At 44.0% G+C, this 22204-nt stretch overlaps 1 protein-coding gene across 16 annotated transcripts in view; it reads left to right on the top strand.

Moving 5' to 3' along the window:
• PCDH15 (protocadherin related 15) overlaps window positions 1-22204 on the top strand; it is a 331935-nt gene that overhangs the window by 240507 nt on the left and 69224 nt on the right. For all 16 annotated transcript variants that reach the window (XM_053984471.1, XM_053984472.1, XM_053984474.1 and 13 more), the window contains 3 exons: window positions 4567-4683; window positions 13470-13610; window positions 15810-15922. In XM_053984471.1, coding sequence (XP_053840446.1) covers window positions 4567-4683; window positions 13470-13610; window positions 15810-15922 — 371 coding nt within the window. The remainder of the gene's footprint in view (window positions 1-4566; window positions 4684-13469; window positions 13611-15809; window positions 15923-22204) is intronic.

Raw genomic sequence — 22204 nt, 5'->3', positions numbered from 1 at the left:
GGATCCAGGGGCAGCCACAGCTGCTCTGGGCACCCTGTGCCAGGGCCTTGTGTCATGGGAGACATTTAAGGGAAGGGGCAGAAATAATCTTCCCATAAAGGAATTAGTGTTGAATAACACTTGCTTTTCATGCAGAAAAATAAACTCCCCTCTGAGCAAATTGTTTTCTGAAGTCACACCCCATATTTTCGGTAGTTTCCACTCTATCACTTCACATCGAGGGACGCTGTGTCTGAAGAGCTCTGAAATGTATTTTTTGAGACTATCATGTATAAAATGCATATTGAATCCTTTGGCAGGACTAAAATGGGATCCTGGGCCCAGAGCAGGTGCTGTGGTCTGGGGGAGCCTCCTCTAGGTTTTTCTCAGCTGTGAATGTCCTTAGGGCCATGATATCTTGCAGCCTTATAGAGTTTCCATTCTGGTTTTTTAGCAATAAAATAGCTTGGATTTTTGGTTTTGGAATCAGGTGTTGAGTGAGAACTTTCTGTGGTTAAAGGTTTTACCAGAGGAATGGGAATTTTCCTGTTCATTGATAGCAAACCACCCCTTTACTTTCCCTAGAAAGGAGTTTCACAATTATAGGAGCATTAAATGTGCCCCTGCAAGTCCCCAGACAGCAGGGAGCTATTAAACACTTGGAAGCAGCATTCCCAGAGCCACCAGCTCCGGGAATGTGCACATAGATTGAAGTGGCAGATGTTCAAAACAAAACGACAGCAGAAAATTGCAGATCCAGAACTGGAGTTGTGGGAAGAGTGGGAAGTTTGGGGAATTTCCATGCTGTGCTCTGAAGGAAACCTCCTCACTCTTTTCCTTTTGCGGGATTGGACATTCAACATGAGTGGAAGAGGACATGGCTCTAACAATACATTTTTTTTCTTATTTACTGCACTTGTCATAGAAGGCAGCAGACTGCAAAGAGGCTGTAAAGGCCTGATTTGCATTTATTAGCTCAGACATGGGTTTCATTGCAAGGGAATATTGATTTCCACTTAGATAGGATTGAGCAGAAACCTTGGTACGAGCAGAAAAGAAACTACTGAATTTTGAGCACAAAGCAGCACCCCTGAGGGTGAAATACAGCCTGGAGCTGGTTTTGTTGGAGCAGAGAAAAAAAAAAGCCCATTGTGTGTTCTGGGAACAGCTCAAGAGGTCATGGGCATGATCCACTCCAATCCAGCTCTGAAACCTGTGCCCCCACAGTCACAGGATCCCAGAGTCATGGAATGGTTTGGGTGGCAAGAGACCTCAAAGTCCATCCAGTGCCACCCCTGCCATGGGCAGGGACACCTTCCACTGTCCTAGGCTGCTCCAAACCCTGTCCAGCCTGGCCTTGGACACTTAAGGGATCCAGGGGCAGCCACAGCTGCTCTGGGAATTCCATTTCAGAGCCTCCCCTCCCTCCCAGGGAATGATTCCTTCCCAATATTCTACCCAAATTTCCCTTTTCCAATCTAAAACCAATTCCCTTTGCCCTGTCCCTCCATCCTTTGTCCCCAGTCCCTCTCCAGTGCTCCTGGAGCCCCTTTAGGCCCTGGAAGGGGCTCTGAGCTCTCCCTGGAGACTTCTCCTCTCCAGGTGAGCACTCCCAGCTCTCCCAGCCTGGCTCCAGAATCCTGGAATGTTTGTGTGGGAAGGGACTTTAAAATCCATCCATTCCACCCCCTGCCATGGGCAGGGACACCTTCCGCTGTCCCAGGCTGCTCCAAACCCCATCCAGCCTGGCCTTGGGCACTGCCAGGGATCCAGGGGCAGCCCCAGCTGCTCTGGGCACCCTGTGCCAGGGCCTGCCCACCCTCCCAGGGAACAATTCCTTCTCAATATCCCATCCATCCCTGCCCTCTGGCATTTTGAAGCCATTCCCCTTGTCTTGTCCCTCCAGTCCCTTGTAAATTCTCTCTCTCCAAGGCCCTCAATCCAATCTTTGCTATAAAAGAGAATTTAATGTTGGACAGATGCAGAGATGGAGTTTTCAGGTTTTCAGCACAGAGAGACTTTGGACAACAAATATTTGGAGCAAGTCCTGGGCTTTCTTCTGAGCAGAGACCAAAGCCCCAGGTATGTTTTGTTTGTAAACAGGTTAATAATTGAGGATTACATCTGATGGCTTCTTAAAACACCTGTAACCCTTGCACAGAAGTAAATGCAGGACAGAGTGCAATCCCTGAGCACAGGTTCAGGAATGGGGCTGTAAAACCTCCCCCAAAATGACTGTAAGAAGTCATGAAATCACCTTTTAAATCTGAGGTACAATCCCACAAATGGGGCCAAACTGCAGCATCTTAAAACCTTCCCCAGTTCACTGCTCCAGCCACATAAATCCAGGTTGCCATTAACTCAAATCCAGGCTCCTATTAATGATCAGACATGCTCCAAAATATAAAAGTGGGACATCTGGGTAATGGATTCTCCATATTTCTCACTTTCAAATACCTGGGCTGCCTATTTTGACAGTAAGGTAATAACAGCCACGTATTTACAGATAACTACAAAGTAGCCTTTGTGTCACTGCTTATCTGGCTGCAGATTTATTATATTTTTATATAGATTTATTTGCAAAACAGAGCAAAAGGCAAAGCATAACACCCCCAAAGCTGTCTCCCTACCATAGATACTTTTTATCTACCACTTTTTGTTGGTTTTGTTCCTCCTTGCACCCGTGGGGCAGCACAAAAGCACTACAGGATCCTCCCCTGCACAAGGATCAAGGATGAAGCACAGAAAAACCACAATTTGGGAGAGATGGTTTAATTTTAGTGTTCTTGAGGATCCAGATTTGCACCTTCACAAAGTCAAGACCTATGAAGGGATTTCTTAATGCCAGCTCGTTAACTCAGCTGTCACCCTTGACATGTTCATGGTCTCACTTCCTCCCCACATTCCTTCTTCTCTGAGCAGGACACAGCTCATTCCCAAGACTCACACAAGGCTGGCATTTAGGAAAAAGATTGGTAGGATACAAACACTGCCCTGTCTGCAAGGAGTCTGAAAATGCTGAACAAAAATGTTGGGCAGTGAGACTGTCATCTGGGAAAGGCAAAGAGGAGAAACAAAGCAGGAGGGGAGGGAAGGCACTAAGAGGGAAATCAATACGTAATTTAAAACTCATTAAGGCAATAACGTGCTGTAATGCACTGATCCTAACCCAGGTGCTCCCAGACAGGTGGGGACAGGCCAAACACAGCTAGAGCAGGAGAAAAATCCCTGAGGTGCAGCATTCCCAGCATAAAATAGCCTTGGGAATGTCACTGTACACAGGGACATTCATGGTTTTTTGGTTTATGGGGACACCAAGGGACCTTTCATGCTTGTGTCTCACTAAGTTAAAAATGTAAATATTTAATAGCTGGGTGTTAAACCCCCTCTTCCTCCTCCTTCACTGCTCTGGGAAAAGCACTCTTTGGATTCCAGTCTCTGCCTCCAGATTCCCAGAGAATCTGAGAGCAGGGACACCATCCACTGGACCAAGTGACATTTCCCAGTTAGTAAAACACAACATTAAATGAGTGACAGACTGGTCTGATTTGAATATACCACAGACCTAGACTTTCTACAGAAGAGTAAACTTCAATTGGAAAAAGTCTTTTGGTAGACATCATTTTTATAAAAGGAAGAATAAAAGCCAGAGTTTATTTTTAATTTCCATGCAAAAAGAAGCAATTCTCTCTCTTCTTTCAGAGAAGGGGATGACCCTGCAAAATATTTGAGGCATGTTTAGGTATATATACAAATATATAGATATATTTATGTATCCTTCCTTTTTTTGGCAGAAGAATTTGTGCAAATACCTTTTTGTCTTACAAAGGACATTTTATTTCCCCTTAATTTATTGGATATTAGAGGTAACAAACACCATCAAGCCAGAGCAGCTCATTCCTTTTGGAAAATGAGCCAAGTCTGCTGCCACAGGAGCAGGTGGTGTGGAATTCTCTGCTCTGATCTTTTGTGGGGCTGTGTTTTCCTGCAGAACTCCCTTCAGCTGAGCAGTCCCACATCCATTCTTCTGTGAATCTTAGCACCTTCCCCCTCATTTTGTGCAGGGGTAGTGGAATGGGAGAGCGTGGGAATGGCAATCCCTACGGCGGGAGGGAGAGACTCAACGGAAACACTTGTGAATGTATCTGGAATTTTGCTGGAACTCCAGGACTAAACTGACTAGCATATTAAATCCTTTGGCATCCCTGGGGCAGGACTGAAATGGGATCCTGGGCCCAGAGCAGGTGCTGTGGTCTAGGGGAGCCTCCTCTAGGTTTTTCTCAGTTGTGAATGTCCTTAGGGCCATGATATCTTGTAGTCTTATAGAGTTTTTATTCTGGTTTTTTAGCAATAAAATAGCTTGGATTTTTGGTTTTGGAGTCAGGTGTTGAGTGAGAACTTTCTGTGGTTAAAGGTTTTACCAGAGGAATGGGAATTTTCCTGTTCATTGATAGCAAACCACCCCTTTACTTTCCCTAGAAAGGAGTTTCACAATTATAGGAGCATTAAATGTGCCCCTGCAAGTCCCCAGACAGCAGGGAGCTATTAAACACTCCAGGACTAAACTCTGACTTCTGTTTCTTGCAGGATATGAACGATTACTCGCCAGAGTTCAGCCAGAAGCTCTACAGGGGAATGGTTGCTCCTGATGCAGTCAAGGGCACCGTTATCACCACGGTCTCAGCTGAGGATCGGGATCCCCCGGTAAGGAACAACTTCTGTGAATGTTCCACCCCCAACAGGGAGGAAACTTGAACCCTCTGCTCTCTCATCAACACAGAGTATGAGGAGCTTCACAAAGGAGTTGCTCCTACCTTTATTTCATGTCAGCCTGGCTTTGCTGCTCAGCACAGGCTGCATTTCCAAGGCTGCCTCCTGGAGCTGGAAAATCAATGCTACAGCTCCTGTCAGGGGGGCTTTAGGAAAGCTCTTCATCCAGCTTCAGAGAATGAGAGGAACAGGCAGGAAGGGGAGCTGTGCCTGTCTTTGGGGTAGTTCAAGAGGAAAGAAACCACAGTTTGGTGAGATTGTCACTGTTTGATGTCACAGTCACGGTGCACTTCCCAGCTGAGCCATCCCAGATTGGTGTGGGACTGCAGAGCTTCCCAGCTGCACATTCCATGGGCAATATTTGAGCCCAGGGCACTTGGTTTGGGGATAAAGTTTATTTTTGTTCCTTTTTTTTTTTCTGCTGCTCCCCAGTGAAGCCTTCAAGTGACACAACTGGGCATACACCTCTGACTCATTGCCTGTTCTGAAGTTTGATGTCAATTTTGGTCATCAGAGCCTGATGAACATCAGTGGCCAGATGATCCTCTGAGAACAGGAAAAGCCAGAGCTGTTCTGCCAGCCAGGTTTAATTTTTAATTGCCAGAGTTTGGCATAAGAAGGAGAATAATCCTCAGGGGGAATGTGCCCTGCACATTGAAAGCTAATGAAGTGCTTGGACACAAAACATGTGCAGCTTAGTTAAATGTGGTGTGATTGGGGTTTGGGAAGCTTTTATTTAACATTAAATAAATTATGTTGTTGCCTTGAAATTAGATATTTTGGGCTCTCTTTGCCCATTCTGACAAAAGCTCCATTTTATAATCGCCATGTCTAAGTTTTGAAGACTAAGAGATCACTGAGGGGAAACAAATTAGTTCTGATTAAGTACATTTATAATCCTCAGTCCTGTGCAATCAGCATTTCTAATGCAAAGTTATTTCATTTTTCGTTTAACAACCCCAAACCCTACAGAACATTTTGTAGCATTTTTTGTCACTATCACATGAACACCTGTTGATGTTTATGAAGATTTAAAAATGAAGTTACACTGAAGCCTCTAATGAATGCGAGGGCCATAAAAGTCAGCCAGCTATGGAGGAAAGCTTTTTAAGGAGGTTTTGAAAGGGGTTTGTTATTTTAAAATAATGGCTGGTAGTTTTGTCCCTCATCTTTTTTATTTTAAAAGTAAAACTACCAGGCATAAATGACTGTGTTTCTTTTTCTGCCTGAGCCAGCCTGTGCTACTAGAAAATCTCTATTTATTTGTAGCTGGCTTTGACATTAAATGGTGTCACAAAGTATTTGATATGAATTCACTGGAAATTTGGTTTAAAAGCACACAACCTTTTCTCTGCTCAGCAAGGGGACTTTGCTCTAAACTTGCCTTAAGGGATGGAATATTCTTAGTTATCATCAATACTTTACTTGTGTGGTTTGGGGGTTTTAAACCTGTTGGAATCTTATTTGCAGGGTACTAATACATTTATTTTATCAGTTCAGGGAAAGAAATATCTATTAAAAATAGTTGTAGCTTTAAAATATGCCTGTTTATAAGAGCCCAACTAATTTGAAGTCTCCAAGCTTAACTTTTCCTGTTGTTATTTTGCAAGTAATGTATGTAATTCCCATATCCAGAATAAAAGCCCAGACAGATTTTTCCATCATCTGCAATAAAAGCTTTTCAGACCTAATCAGCTCCTCAGAGACAACCATTGTTTTCAGCAAATCCCGAATTGTCAAATTAATATGGGTGCTGTGAAGATTCATCTGGAAAGGCCCAGCACCTGTGTGGGATTTCTCTGCAGATAAGGCAAATTTGAATTTTTCCAGGAGCAGAAGAGCAGCTTTGGGGGAAGGAGGAGGAGCTGGGAATGGTGGCAGTGGAGGTGGGCTCTCCATTTCAACAAACAAGTATTAATTTAGGTGAAGCACAAGAGGGTGAAAGACACCTGGGACATCGTTTTCTCTGTGTATTTCCTAAATGATTTAGGAATTTATAGCATAAAGGGGTAGGAGTAAGCTTTTACTATTAAATTAATCCAACAGAACTTCATATATTGGAGATGGAGATGAAAGCATCTCTTGTTTTTATTTTTAAAAAATCCTCCCTTCACACAAAATCAAACCTTCACACACTGAGTTATTTACAACTCCGCGTATCTTCCATGCTGGAATGTGCATCCATATGAGCAAATCTGAAGGTGAAAATGTGGGATTTTCTTAATTTAACTGGTGCCTAAAGCCTTAAGCTATCATTAGAATGTACTGTTGATAAGAGGATGGGTTTTGCTGCAAAAACCTCACAGATTTCTGATTATTATGAAGAGTTGCTCAGTTGAAACAGCAATAATTTGTGCCAGAATCAAGCACTTCCTTGGAGATACATTGTAATGTTTTTATTTTGACCTGTGGATTTCAAAGTGGTCAAAACCTCTTGGCCTGAAGGCATCAGAGACCTCTGATAGTTATTCTTCAAGTCCTTGGTGAAATGTCAATTAAAACATAAAACCCAGAGCTTTTCTCTAAAGGCCAGAGCAAGATTTGCAGGGTTGTTTTGAGTAAATGTCACTTTAAATTCTTACCAGTTGCTCCTTTCTTTTCTAGTCTTAAGTCTCTTTTTATTTACAGTGACTGAGAATGTAAATTATGTTTTAATAGCTACTTTTACATGTGTTATAAACTTGAAACACCCTTCTGGTCATTGAAATCTGGGAAGTTTTGCCTGAAAACGTTGTGTTCATGAAATCTGGTGAACCAACATTTTGTCCTTTGGTTGTTTGGAACAACCAACACTAGATTTTTCCACATTTTTAAAGTAGTAACATTTGATATAAATACATAAATAATTTTTCAAATTACTTGGTGCATCCTCAAGTTGCTCACCCTGCCTTTCCCAGAGGAGCTTCTACCTAATTCCATGTATAAGCAGGAAATAATAAGCAAAAAGCAACAAAAACAGAGGGAATGATGAGGATAAAGTAGAGGCATGGCTGCCAAGGAAAAGCTTGGAAACAGCTTCAATTCTTTCTAAATAACTGGTAAACCTTATAAGAATAAAAAGCCTTCATTTTAAGTGCATTGCAACTGGAATTGTTGAGGTAGCCAAGCGTTTTTTCCATGTGAACAATCCCTTTAATTGTGAGTTCTGCCTCACACATCAGCTCACTTGAGCTTCCTTTCCAGAGGTGGTGACAGCTGCAGCTTACAGAATTTTCCATTTTTTGGGGTTTTTTAGTCCCTTGGAGTGGGTACATTTAGGCTGTTGGGTACTGTGAGCAGGACAAGTGGTGAGCCCCGTGCAGGGAAGCTCTGCCTCCAAAACCCCCCTGGAATTCCAGGTGAGCAGGAGCACCCAAACAGCCTTGGCTGGATTTGTGCTCCCAGAGCAATCCCCAGCTGGCTTTGCCTGGCTGCCCACAATGGGAACAGACATGGGGTGAAACTGAGGCAGAGAGAACTGGGGGTGTCCCTGCCTGTGGGAGGGGTTGGAAGAAGATGATCTTCAAGGTCACTGTCCCAGGCTGCTTCAAGGCCCAAAGTCCATCCCTGGCACTGCCAGGGATCCAGGGGCAGCCGCAGCTCCTCTGGGCACCCTGTGCCAGGGCCTGCCCACCCTCCCAGAGAACAATTCCTTCCCAATATCCCATCCATCCCTGCCCTCTGCCAGTGGGAAGCCATCCCTCCTTGTCACTCCATTCTTTGTCCCAAGTCTCTCTCCATCTTTCTTGTCAGCTCCTTCAGGCCCTGCAAGGCCACACTGAGGTCCTCCCAAAGCTTCTCCTCTCCAGGTGAACAATCCCAGCTCTCCCAGCCTTTCTTCCCAGCAGAGCTGCTTCATCCCTCTGCTCATCCTGGTGCCTCCCCTGGACTCTCTCCAGCAGTTCCATGACCTTCCTATGTTGGAGGCACCAGAACTGTGCACAGAATTCCAGGTGGGGGTCCCATCTGAGCAGAGTAAAGGGAGAGAAGCACCTCTATGAAAATATTTCCTTTCAAGTCCTGCTTTGCTTTAATTATCACAAATGTTGTTCAGATTTGGGTTCTCTTAGATATTTTCCAGCCTTTTCAGGGAAAGATTCCAAAGTACCTGGCTCAGTCATCTGCACTTCTGGATGTTGCTGGCACAGTCTCCAGTCTCCCAGCCAGCACTTACTGCCTGCCATCTCTTTTTTGGGCATTTAGATCATCCTTTGTAGCTGAAAAAATCAGCTTGGATTAGTGTTGGATAAATCCTTTGGAGACAAGGAGAGTTTTATTCCTGGCAAACATTTTATGCCTCACTGAAGTGGCCTGGTAATGAGAGATGAAAAAATGGTTCTGAGTGGTCTCAAAGCTCTTAATCCTCCAAAAATGTGGGCAGGAGAGCACCAGGAGCTGTTTGATAAATGCTCAGTTTATTTATCAGAGGTGATTCTCAGGATTGACATAAAAAGAAATGTTTGTTTTTCCTGTCTATTCCTTTTTTTTTTATATGGGTTATCAGTGTAAAAGCTGGGATATTTCTGCCATGGGCAATTCCCTTCCATATCCTGCCTTTTTTTGAATGGAAATGTTAATAGAAACAGATGCAGAACACTAATTTTAACGAGCAGCCAGCTTCCAGAGCTCCAGAACATCCCATTTAATGCTTTTTCTGTTCTCCTAACACCTCCTGAGGCTTTCCTGCAGTGGAGCCCTTTTGTCAAATTGGGAGTAATTGTCCTTATTGTCTTCCATGCACTCACTAAAAGTAACAGGCTATGAGATACTCAATTAAAGATTTTGCTGCATTTTAATTGGAGGTAAAACCATTTCCAGGCTGGCCAGACCTGGATCTTTTAAAAGCTCTTCCTGTGGGATTTCAGTGGTTGCTGGAGATCATGATATGGGACACATGCTGCAAATTCTGGGAGTTCCTCAAGGAATGTTATCTCAAGGCTTTAAAAGTTGATGGGGTTTTTGTTTTCAGCTCCTGAGAGTTAAAAATTCAGATTTTCCAACTTTAGCAATTCAGAGTTTCAGGCCCTCTTGTTGAATTACCTACTGAAGAGTAAAATCCTTCAAATTTTAGGGTTTATATAAATAAAATTAAGGTGAATTTACACGAGTGCACCATTCACAACCTTGAACTGGTGTAAGACCCTCCAAACTCATCCACCTGCTCTGGGCTGTCCCATCTTCCACAGTTGCTTTGAGTAAGTTACTAAAACCTGTAAATTTGGGGGGTTTAGCACCACTTTCTAATTTTTTTCATGGAACTAGCTTTACAAAACTTTCCTTATTGAACTCCTTATTATACAAATTACTCAGATTTGAGTTGAAATCTACATATGGAGATAATATATGGAGATTTAGCTGGGAAATAACTCTGTGTTCATGATGCTGCCATTCTATACTGTTCCTTAGGGGTGAAATCCAGGCACACCTGGAATCTTTGCCTGTCAACTTCAAATGAAAGCAAAATTCATTTTTCCCTATTCTTTCCTGGGCCAAGAAATTCTGGGGGTTTATGGCTGTTACCAGTTTGAATCCCAGGGTGATTTGGGTTGGAAGGGACCTTAAAGCCCATCCAGTGCCACCCCTGCCATGGCAGGGACACCTTCCACTGTCCCGGGCTGCTCCAAACCTGGCCTAGGGCACTGCCAGGGATCCAGGGGCAGCCCCAGCTGCTCTGGGCACCCTGTGCCAGGGCCTGCCCACCCTCCCAGGGAACAATTCCTTCCCAATATCCCATCCATCCCTGCCCTCTGGCAGTGGGAAGCCATTCCCTGTGTCCTGTCCCTCCATCCCTTGTCCCAAGTCCCTCTCCAGCTCTCCTGGAGCCCCTTTAGGCACTGGAAGATCTCCCTGGAGCCTTCTCTTCTCCAAGCTGGACATTCCCAATTGTTTCCTGCTGTCTTCCTAGCAGAGGTGCTCCAGCCTTCGTCTCCTGAGAGTGGAAGCAACAATTCCTGTCGTCCTCTTGAGTTGCTTGCAGAAACACACATGAAAACCTCCAACAATCCAGGTGTTTCCCTTTTCTCCATTTTCCCTGGCTTTATTCCATTACAGTTGTCCTGCTGGGAGTTTTCTGGACAGGGCACATGTGCATCATGCAACGCCCCTTTTCCAGGGACACCCTCACCAATACTGAGGACATGTTTGTAGCTGTCACCTGTGTCAGAAATAAATAGCATTTTCCCCAAGCAAATGGAATCTTATGGAATTGTGCAGCCATGGAAGAAATAATTGGAGCTGGATGAGCTTTTTTTTAAAGTTTTATGTTAGTTCTGAATCTCAGGGAAACTATGCTTGGAGAGAATGAATGTGGTTCCTGCCAAGCACAATCCTTGCTCTGTGGTTTATTTGGGAATATTATCAGCTAGATTCAAGTTTTGCTGCAGACATAATAATGTATCTAAATTAATTTAGAACAGAGGCGAAAGATGATTAATATTTCAGATAATTAAAACTCGCTTCTAAATAGATTTCCCTGGGAAATCTCTCAGGAGATTTTTCTAATTACATCAGTGCCAAAATACCATAAATAAAAAATAAATCCTGGTTTTGTTATTTTTCTGAAGTGACAGGAGCAAAGTGTACTTGATAATCACATCAGGAAGAACAATAACCTGATGAGAATTTTGTTTATTTAATCACAAATTACCTGGTGTGAGGAGCTTTAATGATAATGAGGATTCTTAGTCTTCCAAGCAAGTTTAAGGCCATTACTCTGAGCCCAAATAGGCTGGATTTCAGCAGGTAATTTGCTCTTAATTATAACATTGAAGAAAGATGACTGAAGCAGGGAATGCCAGGGGGAAAGTTGATAATGAACTCTGCTATGTCATGATCCCAGAAATTTCTCACTTTTTCCATGATTTGCCCTCTGTAGCACATGTGAAGTGCTTTTAACTATGAACACAATCATTTACTAATTTGCTAACCACTCAAACATGCCTGGCAGACCCATTTGGGATGATTAAAGTTGCTGATGTCCTCAGAAATCCTGCCCAGGCTGGAATTCCTTGGAGAGCTCCAAGAGGCAATGCTCAAATGACTTCAGTTGGATCAGCAAAACATTGATAGCATTTAGTGAGCTCAAATCATTTTGTAGCCACTTCCATTGCTGTTTACAAAAGGAAATGTTCTATTTCCATGTAGTTTGTGGCTGGCATGGGACATGGAATATATTCCCAATCCCAGCAAAGCACATTATTGAATACAGGTGAAAAATCAGCCATCCACCATTAATGATGTTTTGGCTGTTTAAACACAACATAAAGGTCAAAGCCTGATCTGAGCTCGAGACTCAGAAATGTTCAGAAAATTAAACCATGCTGTTGCTAGGACAGAAATGTTTCTCTGAATCTACTCCCAAATATATTTAGCAAATAATTTAGTTGGAATTTTATGAAATGTCCCAAATCTCTGTGTATCCAGACTTTGGCATGCTGAAAAACCATTATTCAGACACTGGTGTGCAAAGAGGATCAGAGGGAATCTGTCCTAGACCCCCTGGCATGGATGAAGAGGCAGATGAGACATCCTACAAGGAGCTGGGAGAAGTCTTCCCATTGCAAACTCTGGTTTTCATGAGGGACTTCAACCTACCAGGTGTCTGCTGGAAATGAAACCCTACAGGAGACGCAGAGATAAAACATCCAGGAGATCCAATTCCCTGGAGTAGGTGGAAAGAAAAGGGCCAAAGCCCAGCTAGAACTTATCTGGCTAAAAAAGCCAAAAAAGACAATAAAAAATGTTTCCATAAATGTATCAGCAACAAGAAGTGGGCTAGGGACAATCTCCATCATTTATTGGATGCCAGCAGGCCCAGGGCAGTGCCCATCCCCCTGTGCTGGCAACTCAAATCCTGGGGTCAGTTCTGGGCTCCTCATGGCCAGAGAGCCCTGGAGGGGCTGGAGCGTGGCCAGGGAAGGGAACAGAGCTGGGGAAGGAGCTGGAGCCACAGGAGCAGCTGAGGGAGCTGGAAAGGGGCTCAGCCTGGAGAAAAGGAGGCTCAGGGGGAACCTTGTGGCTCTGCACAACTCCTGACAGGAGGGGACAGCCAGGGGGGGTCGGGCTCTGCTGCCAGGGAACAGGGACAGGCCAAGGGGAAACGGCCTCAAGCTGTGCCAGGGGAGGCTCAGCTTGGACAGCAGCAGGAATTTCTGCATGCAAAGGGTGCTCAGGCCTTGGCAGGGGCTGCCCAGGGAGCTTTGGAGTGCCCATCCCTGGAGGTCTTCAATAAAGATGTGGCTAGTAGGACATGGGGACACTTCGTGACATGCCCAGGGGTGCCTGGGCTTGGTCCTTGTCACCAAAGCAGAGTCTGGACTGTGGGGAGGGCTCCTTATGGGACTGCTTAAAATCCATCTGCAAATCAGCATTTTCTTTAACCACTGGTAAGTTTCTTAAACTTTAAATGAATTTTATAACAAGTCCAAATATTTTTGAAAGGTATTTTAACCAGCCTTAAGCTGTGTCCATCTTGTGTTTTAAAATTTCAGTTTATATAAAACACTTCTGGGTTTAAGTAGGTGGGGTTTCAGCCCTTTTCTTTCTAAACCTCTGGTGATTTTTCCTCCTGGACCTCTCAGGTGTCATGGAAGGTATTTGGGGGGGTTTGAAGGAGTTGCTCAGGTTTGAGGAAGACAAACAGCAAGTTTTGCTTGTGATGGCCTTACCAATGTTGCATTTTAATCCTTCAGGAGGTGTGTAAAACCCCCAAAATACCCAATTTGCCTCTTTTTGCATCCCAGGGCACCCCAGCGAGTCGGGTTCGCTACAAGGTGGATGTTGTGCAGTTTCCCTACAGTGCCAGCATTTTTGATGTGGAGGAAAACTCCGGACGTGTCATCACCCGAGTGAACCTCAATGAAGAGCCCAGCACGGTATTCAAGGTACAAATTCAGCTGCAGTGCCATGAAATGTTCCCTGGATTTGCTGGGATTCCTTTCACCATCATGGTTCTCCTTTGTTTTTTCTATTGCATAGAATGATTCCAGAATCATTAAGGTTGGAAAAGACCTCCAAAATCAAATCCAACCTTTTATCAGGTTTCCATGCAAAATTTCACTTCTGTTTGTTCCTTTGTTTCCATCTTTTTCTCCTGATTTGTGTTTTGTGCCTTGTGATTTCAGGAATGTCTTGAAGTGGTTGCACCTGTTGGGAGGGTGGGGAAAACAGGGAGGCAGCTTGGGGAACACTCATTTTTCCCAACTTCACTTTCAACAGGGTTTCTGGGGAGAATTTGGGGAGAACTTTGTAAGAAAAGCTAGATGTCTTGTAAAGTTACTGCACAGCTGGGTAGTTCAGGAGTTCCTGTTCACAAGTGTTTTGATGAAATAATGTTGATTTTAAGGAAACCTAAATTCCTATTTTGTTGTCACTGGTCCTAAAGGGTCTGGAGTGAACGAATGTGGATTAAGGTATGATTTTAACCTAAATCAGTAGAATATCTGCCCTTTAAGATCCATGAAGGGAGGGGGTAGTAAAAAATGAAAATAGAAGTGGGTAAGTAAGGAAAAAAAAATTATATCCATAATATCTTGGGCTGGATGTAATTTCCCTACTTGGAAACTTCCTTACACTCATTAAGGTGTTTTTTTTTTTTCTTTCAGTTATTTATTTCTGAAATGAGGGTTAAAGACAGGTTTATTTGCACCCCTTCCATTGTGAGGAATAAAGCTGTTTTCCACTCATGAGTGTCCCATCAAGGGCTACTTGAGCTGGAGCAGTCCCTGATTTAGGACAGTGCTAATTTAAGTCCTTTTGAATTTCTAATTAATATAATAATACCCAAGGGGGAAGAGGATTTTTTCTTGGTTAACATCACCAGAATGGAACTTTTCTGTTGCTGCACTTGCTGTTTTTACTTCTTAGTACTTATTTTACTTCTAGTACTTATTTCCAAAACTGGGATCTATCCCATACTGTTTCATATTAGGGCAGTAAATGGGACATTCAGCAGGGAGCTACTTTTCAGAAAATGTGGGTTCTTAGGAAAAAAACACAGAGAAGATTCCAGAAATCAGTGATGGGAACACTTGGAGTTGGTATTTGCTTTAAGACCACTGGGCTTTTGTCTGCTGCTGAATCCTCTGAGAACTTTTCCAGTCATTATTTAACATCTGGATGATTTCTGCAATTATATCTTGCACTGGTGACTTTCCTGATATACCAGCTGGAAAAAAAAAAAAAAAAGGGTTATTGTGGAATAGCTTGGACTGGCAGAAATGAGTTGAAAATGCCCTGCTGGAATGAGATGCAGACATGCCTCATGTAGCAACCTCCAGAAATGAGGAAAAATTTAGGGAGAAAACTGGAAAAATGCACATTGCTCCTTCTTCAGTGGGCTGGAGTCACATCCTTTTGCAAGCATATTTCACGTGAAAGCTAAAAACAAATTAACCTGCTTGTGCCAGCACAAAATCACAGATTCAATCAACAAACAGACATGAGAAAAGATTTTTAAAAATCAAAATATTTATAACAAGCCTCATTTAAGAGAAGATAATTTGTCTTGTCCATGATTGAGCTTAGAACATGTCTTTTCTGCAGAGGACTTTTTGGAAGGGGGTGGGAAGTAATGTTAATTTTTTTGTTCTAACATGAGCCCTTGGTTCTAGATATTAATGTCAGCAACAGATAATTCTCACCCAGGGCTTTTCCTGTTTGTTTTGTTGGGAGTTACAGAATCCCAGAATCACTGAGGTTGGAAAAGCCCTCCAGGATCATCGAGTCCAACCTGTGACCAATCCCCACCAGAGCGCTGAGTGCCACATCAGCGGTTTCTTAGACACCTCCAGGGATGGGGACTCCTCACCTCCCTGAGCAGCCCATTCCAATGTTTAACAACCCTTTCCAGGAATAAAATTCCTCCAGTTTATCATGTTTCTGTAAATTTTCCAGCAGAGGTTCAACCTGAGGATGGCTGTCACCTTTTCCCTCCGTGTTTTGTTCTTACACCGTGTGTGACTTGCAGCAAAAGAAAATCACGTCTGATTTTTTTAGACCCTGCAAGTACCAGAATTGCTGGAAGTCAGGATAAAAAGTGTTCTTTTGTGTAGTCAGAGCCTGGTTTTCTGTGTTGTTTGTAGCTGGTGGTTATTGCCTACGATGATGGGGACCCAGTGAAGTTCAACACCACCACGGTGGAAATTGCGGTGCTGCAGCCCTCAGTCATCCCACGCTTCACACAGGATGAATACAGGTAAAGAGTTCATTCTTTCACCCTAAAACTGGTATTTTTAAAGTCAAAATGAAGTCCTGCTTGAAGGCTAGTCTGAAACAGAGCTACAAAAATACTCAGTTGTGGTGGAATTTTATCGTCTGAGCAGATTATCACCAGTTGGAAAGATCTGGGCTGATGGTGATGGCGAGGGAAGGTTTGCTTGAAATTTTCCCCTCAGAAGTTGTTGAAAATATGAGTCATTTGGATAAACAAATTTCATGTGCTGGAACTGAGACTGGGGTCACCAGGGCTCTAGGTTGTTTTCCTGGAGTGTGTTTTGACCCTCTACACCATTTTTGTGAGGCATTTTTTGATCCTCTACACCATTTGTGTGAGGCATGGGAGGACTCAGACTCGATCTCTTCAGTGTTAGAAGTGCAGGTGTTGGTTATTAGCACCACAGAAACATAATTCCATAAATTTACCCTCTGACAAGTCATTATCATCGACCTCAGTGTCTTAAATTTGATCAAAAGCAAACCAAAAAGTGGGGCACGGGCTGATTAGTTTGTTAAATTTTGTAACAGAGAATGTGTTCATGAATTTGACATCTGTACAATAACATGAAGTGATAAGATCAGGGCAAGCAGCTTCAAGATATCAAGAAGTTGCAATGTGTTCTCTCTATGCACTGGAGTGACATAATCAGCAGCAGAATGTGGTGGGGTTTGTACAGATATTTCCAAATCCAAGGACTGCAGGGAATCAGAAAGCAGAAATAAAACATAAATTGTCTTCAGTAAGCCCAGAAGGATGGGCTTGCTCAGCTCTTTAAAGGAGATTAGACAGAAATTCATTATCTGCGCTGTATTTGTCCTCATGATTGGAGTATTAGCATATTTCCCACTTAAAGAAGTGAAAAATAGCAAAAACATGCCTCTCTTCTCCTAATTTTGTATTTAACTTGGAACAAATGTGAAATCTGAAGGACCAGTGCAAAATTACAAACTTTGCATTTGATAATAATCCTTTGCTGAAGGATTTTTCTCAAGAGAGAAATTGTTCCTGCTGCTCCCTGCAGTTCCTTAGGTATCTCCAGAGGTGTGCAGCGTTTGCTACATTACTTTGGGTAATGTAGCAAACAAAACCATGTCCATTTGTGACTGGAATTTCAGAGCACGGCAGGCAGGTGTCTGTTGGAGCAAACCTCCTGTGGAGCAAGTCCAGAGAGGACTCAGAAATTGCTGAGGTGACTGGAGCAGCTTCCCTCTGGAGCCAGGCTGGGGCTGTTCAGCCTGGAAAAGGGAAGGGTTTGTGGAGACCTCACAGCTCCTTCCAGGGCCTGAAGGGACACAGGGAAGCTGGAGAGGGACCCTGCATCAATAACTGAAGTGCCAGGACACAGGGAATAGGTTCAGATTGACAGAGGGCAGGGATAGGTGGGATATTGGGCAGGCCCTGGCACAGAGTGCCCAGAGAAGCTCTGGCTGCCCCTGGATTCCTGGAAGTGCCCAAGGCCAGGCTGGACAGGGCTTGGAGCAGCCTGGGACAGTGGAAGGTGGCCCTGCCCATGGCAGGGGTGGCACTGGGTGGGCTTTGAGGTCCCTTCCAACCCAGACCACTCTGAGATTGTGGGATTCCTGAGCATGCCTTGAGCTCCACTTTTATCCCAGGAGCTGGGAATGCTTTTTCACTACAGTGAAGAACTCTTGCAGTGCAAAGTGACCTGTAGCCCATAATACCTTTTGATGACAGCACCTGAATAAACCAGGTTATCTTTGTGTCCCTATGAACTCTTCAGGATTATCTGGACAGCCTGGTTTCCCTTTCCAAAGCACAGTTCCATTCCTGAAAAATTCTTTGCACAGTTCTAAGAAGCTCTTAAAATCTTTTGGGGACAGTAAAGGAGTTATTTATTTTCCTCAATGTCAAAAATGATATTAAAACAACCCCAGAAGTTTCTTATTCAGCTCTGAGACTCTCAAATATTTGGGAGCAAGACTAGTGTTGATTTCTAAGGTTTTCAGAGATTGTCACACTCTGCAGGCTGTGTTTTGTTGTGTTTGGTTTGTTGACAGTGATGCAGGCTGGAACTGGCAAGTGTCACAGGACCTCATTTCCTAGTGACATGGGATATCTTAAGGGTGAAAGGTAGCACAGAGCAATGGTGCCCCTTGCAAAACAAACAACTGCTTGATGTGTGTGCTCGAATTTCAGATGGATTGAGAATTAGTGGCTTTAGAGTGGATTAGTATTGATCTTTGCTTGTCTAATTATCATAATCTGGATGATTCCAGCACTGTTCTCAAGCTGGTTTACAAACTTCCTCCCTCCCTGTGTATTTAGGGAAAGGTCATAGTTGAACAGTTTTTCCAAATAAAGCTGCAGCCTGTGCTACAAAATCAAATATAAATCCAAAATAGAGAGAGATAGAGCAGATGGCATGAGCAGAAAGGGAGATGAAAGTGCCACTCTGCCTTGAGCTGACCTGCAGAGCCTGGCAGCTCTGCCAAAGGAACACCAGCACTGCTTGGAGCCCTCTCCACACCCAGGGAGAGTTTGATTGATCATTATCCATGACTTCCAGAGGAGACACCAGTCAAATGGATGAAGGCAGAGTGGTATTTATTCACTGGCTCTCCCTCTGCATTATTGCATCATTTAGGGCAAATTAATTGGTCTCTTTTCCCCCCCACCTTCTTTGTTTGGATTGTAAATTATTCTGGAGACTTCTAAACACCGCTGTGCTCTCCATATTGAACAGAAAAGGGCAGCTGAGGGCTCTGAGATCCAGAAAATATAGAATGGAACAGTTGATTTACGATAAGTGAGGGATAAAATATAGTTCCTTCCTAATGACTGTGAGAGATCCCCCATAAAGTCCATCAGAGGGGATCTTCTGCATCCTTGGCTTCTCTGGAGGGGACTGGCAAGAGAAAGCCAGGTGGGATTTGGGATGCTTCTCACCCCCTCCCTCTGAGATGTTTCACTCCCTCTGAGAAGCAGAGCAGCAGCAGGGCAATCTCCTCACTCTCTTCAGCTTCCTGGAAAAAAGTTGGAGCCAGAGGGGACTCTGCTGCCAGGGAATAGGGACAGGCCAAGGGGAAACGGCCTCAAGCTGTGCCAGGGGAGGCTCAGCTTGGACAGCAGCAGGAATTTCTGCATGCAAAGGGTGCTCAGGCCTTGGCAGGGGCTGCCCAGGGAGCTTTGGAGTCTCCATCCTTGGAAGAGGTCACACAGGTGTGGATGTGGCACCTGGGGACATGGTTAGTGGGGAACAGGGTGCTGCTGGGTTCCCAGCTGGACATGATGGCCTTTGAGGGCTTTTCCAACCCTAATGACTCTGCGGTCAGCCCTGTATGGTCCCAACTGGATCTTCCCTCCCTGTGGAACCCAGGAGCTGAGCTGCATTATGGGTGCTTGTGGGTGCTTGTCTGCCCTTGCCATGGATGTTAAGGATGACTCGGAGAGAGCTGATGGCAGCAGTGCCTGACAAACAAAGCGTTTGCCAAGACAGGCATTGTTCCACAAAAACACAGTGCGGAGAAAAGAGGCAAAAATCCCAAAGAATCAAAATGCTGGGGCATTTGGACATTTATGTGGGGATGTTTGGGCCACCTCAGAGCCCAGCTGCCCTTTGGTGCCAGGGAAGGACATGGCTGATGCTGCTTTTGTCACCACATCTCCCTCAGGGTGTTGGCTGTCAGTCGGATTCCAGGGGTTTTCTGCAGAACTGGTGGAAGACATCGACATGTCCAGTGTCTCCAGCCTGTGTGACAGCCTGGAAAGCCTGGACAGTGGGTTGGTGGGGACAGGGAGATTTTCTACATCCCTACCCCAATAGGGTGAGACAATTTACACATTTTATTAAATGTTTTTGATGCTGGCTTTGATCTCATCCTGCTTTGTGCCAGCAAAATGGTCTCTGGATAAAGAACCGTGGAATTCCAGAGTGGTTTGTGTTGGGAGGGACCTTAAAGTTCAGCTCATTCTACCCCTGCCATGGGCAGGGCCACCTTCCATTATCCCAGGTTGCTCCAAGCCCTGCCCAGCATCCCTTGGATAATTCCAGCCACAGCTCCTCTGGGCAACCAAAAAAAAAAAGAAGGTTAAAATCCAATAAACCAAATAAATCAATTTTTTGAGAAAATCAAATCTGCCATACAGAGCCCCTTTCCCAAGCTCTTCTTTCTTTTGTCCTGACTTTACTCAGATCACCTCTGGATCAAGGATTTAATCCAGAAGTTTCCATTGCTTCACAACAACTTATGGCAGCATTTTCATTTCTTAATTAACAGATATTAATTAGTAGCACTATGAAACAGGGGAGACCAGATGTAACTGGAACCTCAGATGAATATAAAGAGGTATTTTTAGCAAGCCTGTCCTCTTTATGAGCACGTCCTCAATTTAAAAGAATAAAAATTGAAAGGGATTTGGGGTCTTTTTGGTGTTGTGTTAATTAATAAATTCCACATCTTCTGCAAGGGGAAGGTCATTGCTCGTGGCTGGAGCAGGGAATGGAATGGGAACCAGGAGCAGCGTCATTGCTTCCTAATTAGTGCCTGTGGGCACATTAACCAGGTGTTCAGTCATCCCAGAACAGGAAAAATGAGGAATTTTGCAAACTTACAGCTTCTATTAGTGTTGCATTACAGCTCCCCAGCCTGTCAGAAAAGATGTGTCCAGTTGCCCAGCAAGCTGAAGTTTTATGGTGAAATAAGGGAAGCTGTGAATTCCAGGCTGTAACTCGATGTAAATGTAGTGTGGCATTTTATTTAATTTTATTTCTCTCCCAGCACCAGCACTGCTGTGGAAATGTGTTCTGCTTAAAAAGGGAGATCTGGGGACACATGGAGCTCGCTCTCCCTTGGTGGAAGAGCCGTCGTAATGTTTTCCACCCAATTAAATCCTTCAGTATTGGACTCCAACACCATCCAAGCAAAAGGATTTCACAAAACAAAATCATGGAGCTGTATCAGGAGTCAATTATTCCAAGAGATTTTGCCCAGTTCTCTGGTTTCCTGCTGTTCACTCAGACAGTTTTCCTCATTGGGAAATAGGGAATGGGGAGCCCTGCACAGTGACAGTGAGGGTAGGGGTTGGCATGCCATGGTTGGAATCTCTGTGATTTGGTGCTTCCTTCAGAAAAGTGGGAAAAGCATCCACAGTGCTCTGGGTTGGAGCTCAGGAATTGGAAAGAGTGGTCCTGTCCAACTTGGGATATTCCATGGTTCTCAGTATCTGTGAATGGCTGAGGCCTTGATAAATCAGAGAATTCCAGAATGGTTTTGGCTGGAAGGGACTTTAAATCCCATCCAGTGCCACCCCTGCCATGGGCAGGGCCACCTTCCACTATACCAGGCTGCTCCAAGCCCATCCAACCTGGCCTTGGACATTCCAGGATATCAATCCGCCTTAGATGCTCTTCCATCAGCTGCTCCTGAGCTGCATTTCTTTAAACCTCTGTTTACTGAAGTTTCCCTTTTCCCCTCCTAGCAGAGCTCCCTGGGATTTTCCCCTGTTAGGGATCATTTTTTTCCCCTCAGGAATCATTTTCCCTTTCTTGTCAGAGTCCACAGGGGGTTATTTTTATCCTTCAAAAGTGTTTTGTCCCTCAAGATGTTTTGTTTAATGCTGGTCGATTTAGAGCATCCGTTTGGATCATCCTTTTCTCAGCATATCTAGGTCCTACCACTGCTTTTCCCATCTTTCCTTGGATGGAATTTACATTTTATTAAGGGAAGACCACAGGCAACCTTCTAGTTGCAGCATTTTTGAGATGTGGGGGTAAAAGCAGTCAGTGTTTTCCTCACACTTAAGCTGGAGCTTCCAACATACATGTGGAATTTGCATCTCACAGTGGCAGCTTGGATTCGGGAAAATATGTGTGATTTTCCCTTTGGAATCACTGGTGTAGAGTGATTTTTCTGTTGGTACTTTATTTGGTTTGTAATAAAAAATTAGTAAATGTGGTTATAAAGTTAAATTAAATTGTTTCTACAGCAGGTACTGAAGCAGGATTTGCCATGGAAGAATTAGGGAGTGAGTTACCAGGTGATTACAGGAGAAGGATCCTTTTTCCCCTACATTTTCTTGTGTTAGTTGTGCTGATTGCATTTTATTTTGCATAGGATTGCATTTAAAATCCTATGCTTCTTTATACCAAATGAAAAGGAAACCAGAATTTTAGGAATTATTTTCCAATGAAATGTTCTGGTGGGATGTTTCCTGGGGAAGAGGAAAGCACAGGGAGCCAGATCCCAGCAGGGAAGCTGTGCTTGGAAAGGCTGAGGGCCAGATCTCCCAGTACCACATTAA

This window comes from Vidua macroura, chromosome 8, assembly GCF_024509145.1.
Source record: "Vidua macroura isolate BioBank_ID:100142 chromosome 8, ASM2450914v1, whole genome shotgun sequence".
Taxonomy (NCBI): domain Eukaryota; kingdom Metazoa; phylum Chordata; class Aves; order Passeriformes; family Viduidae; genus Vidua; species Vidua macroura.
The sequence above is the reverse complement of the archived record's forward strand: the minus strand, read 5'-3'. Positions and strand labels throughout refer to the sequence as shown.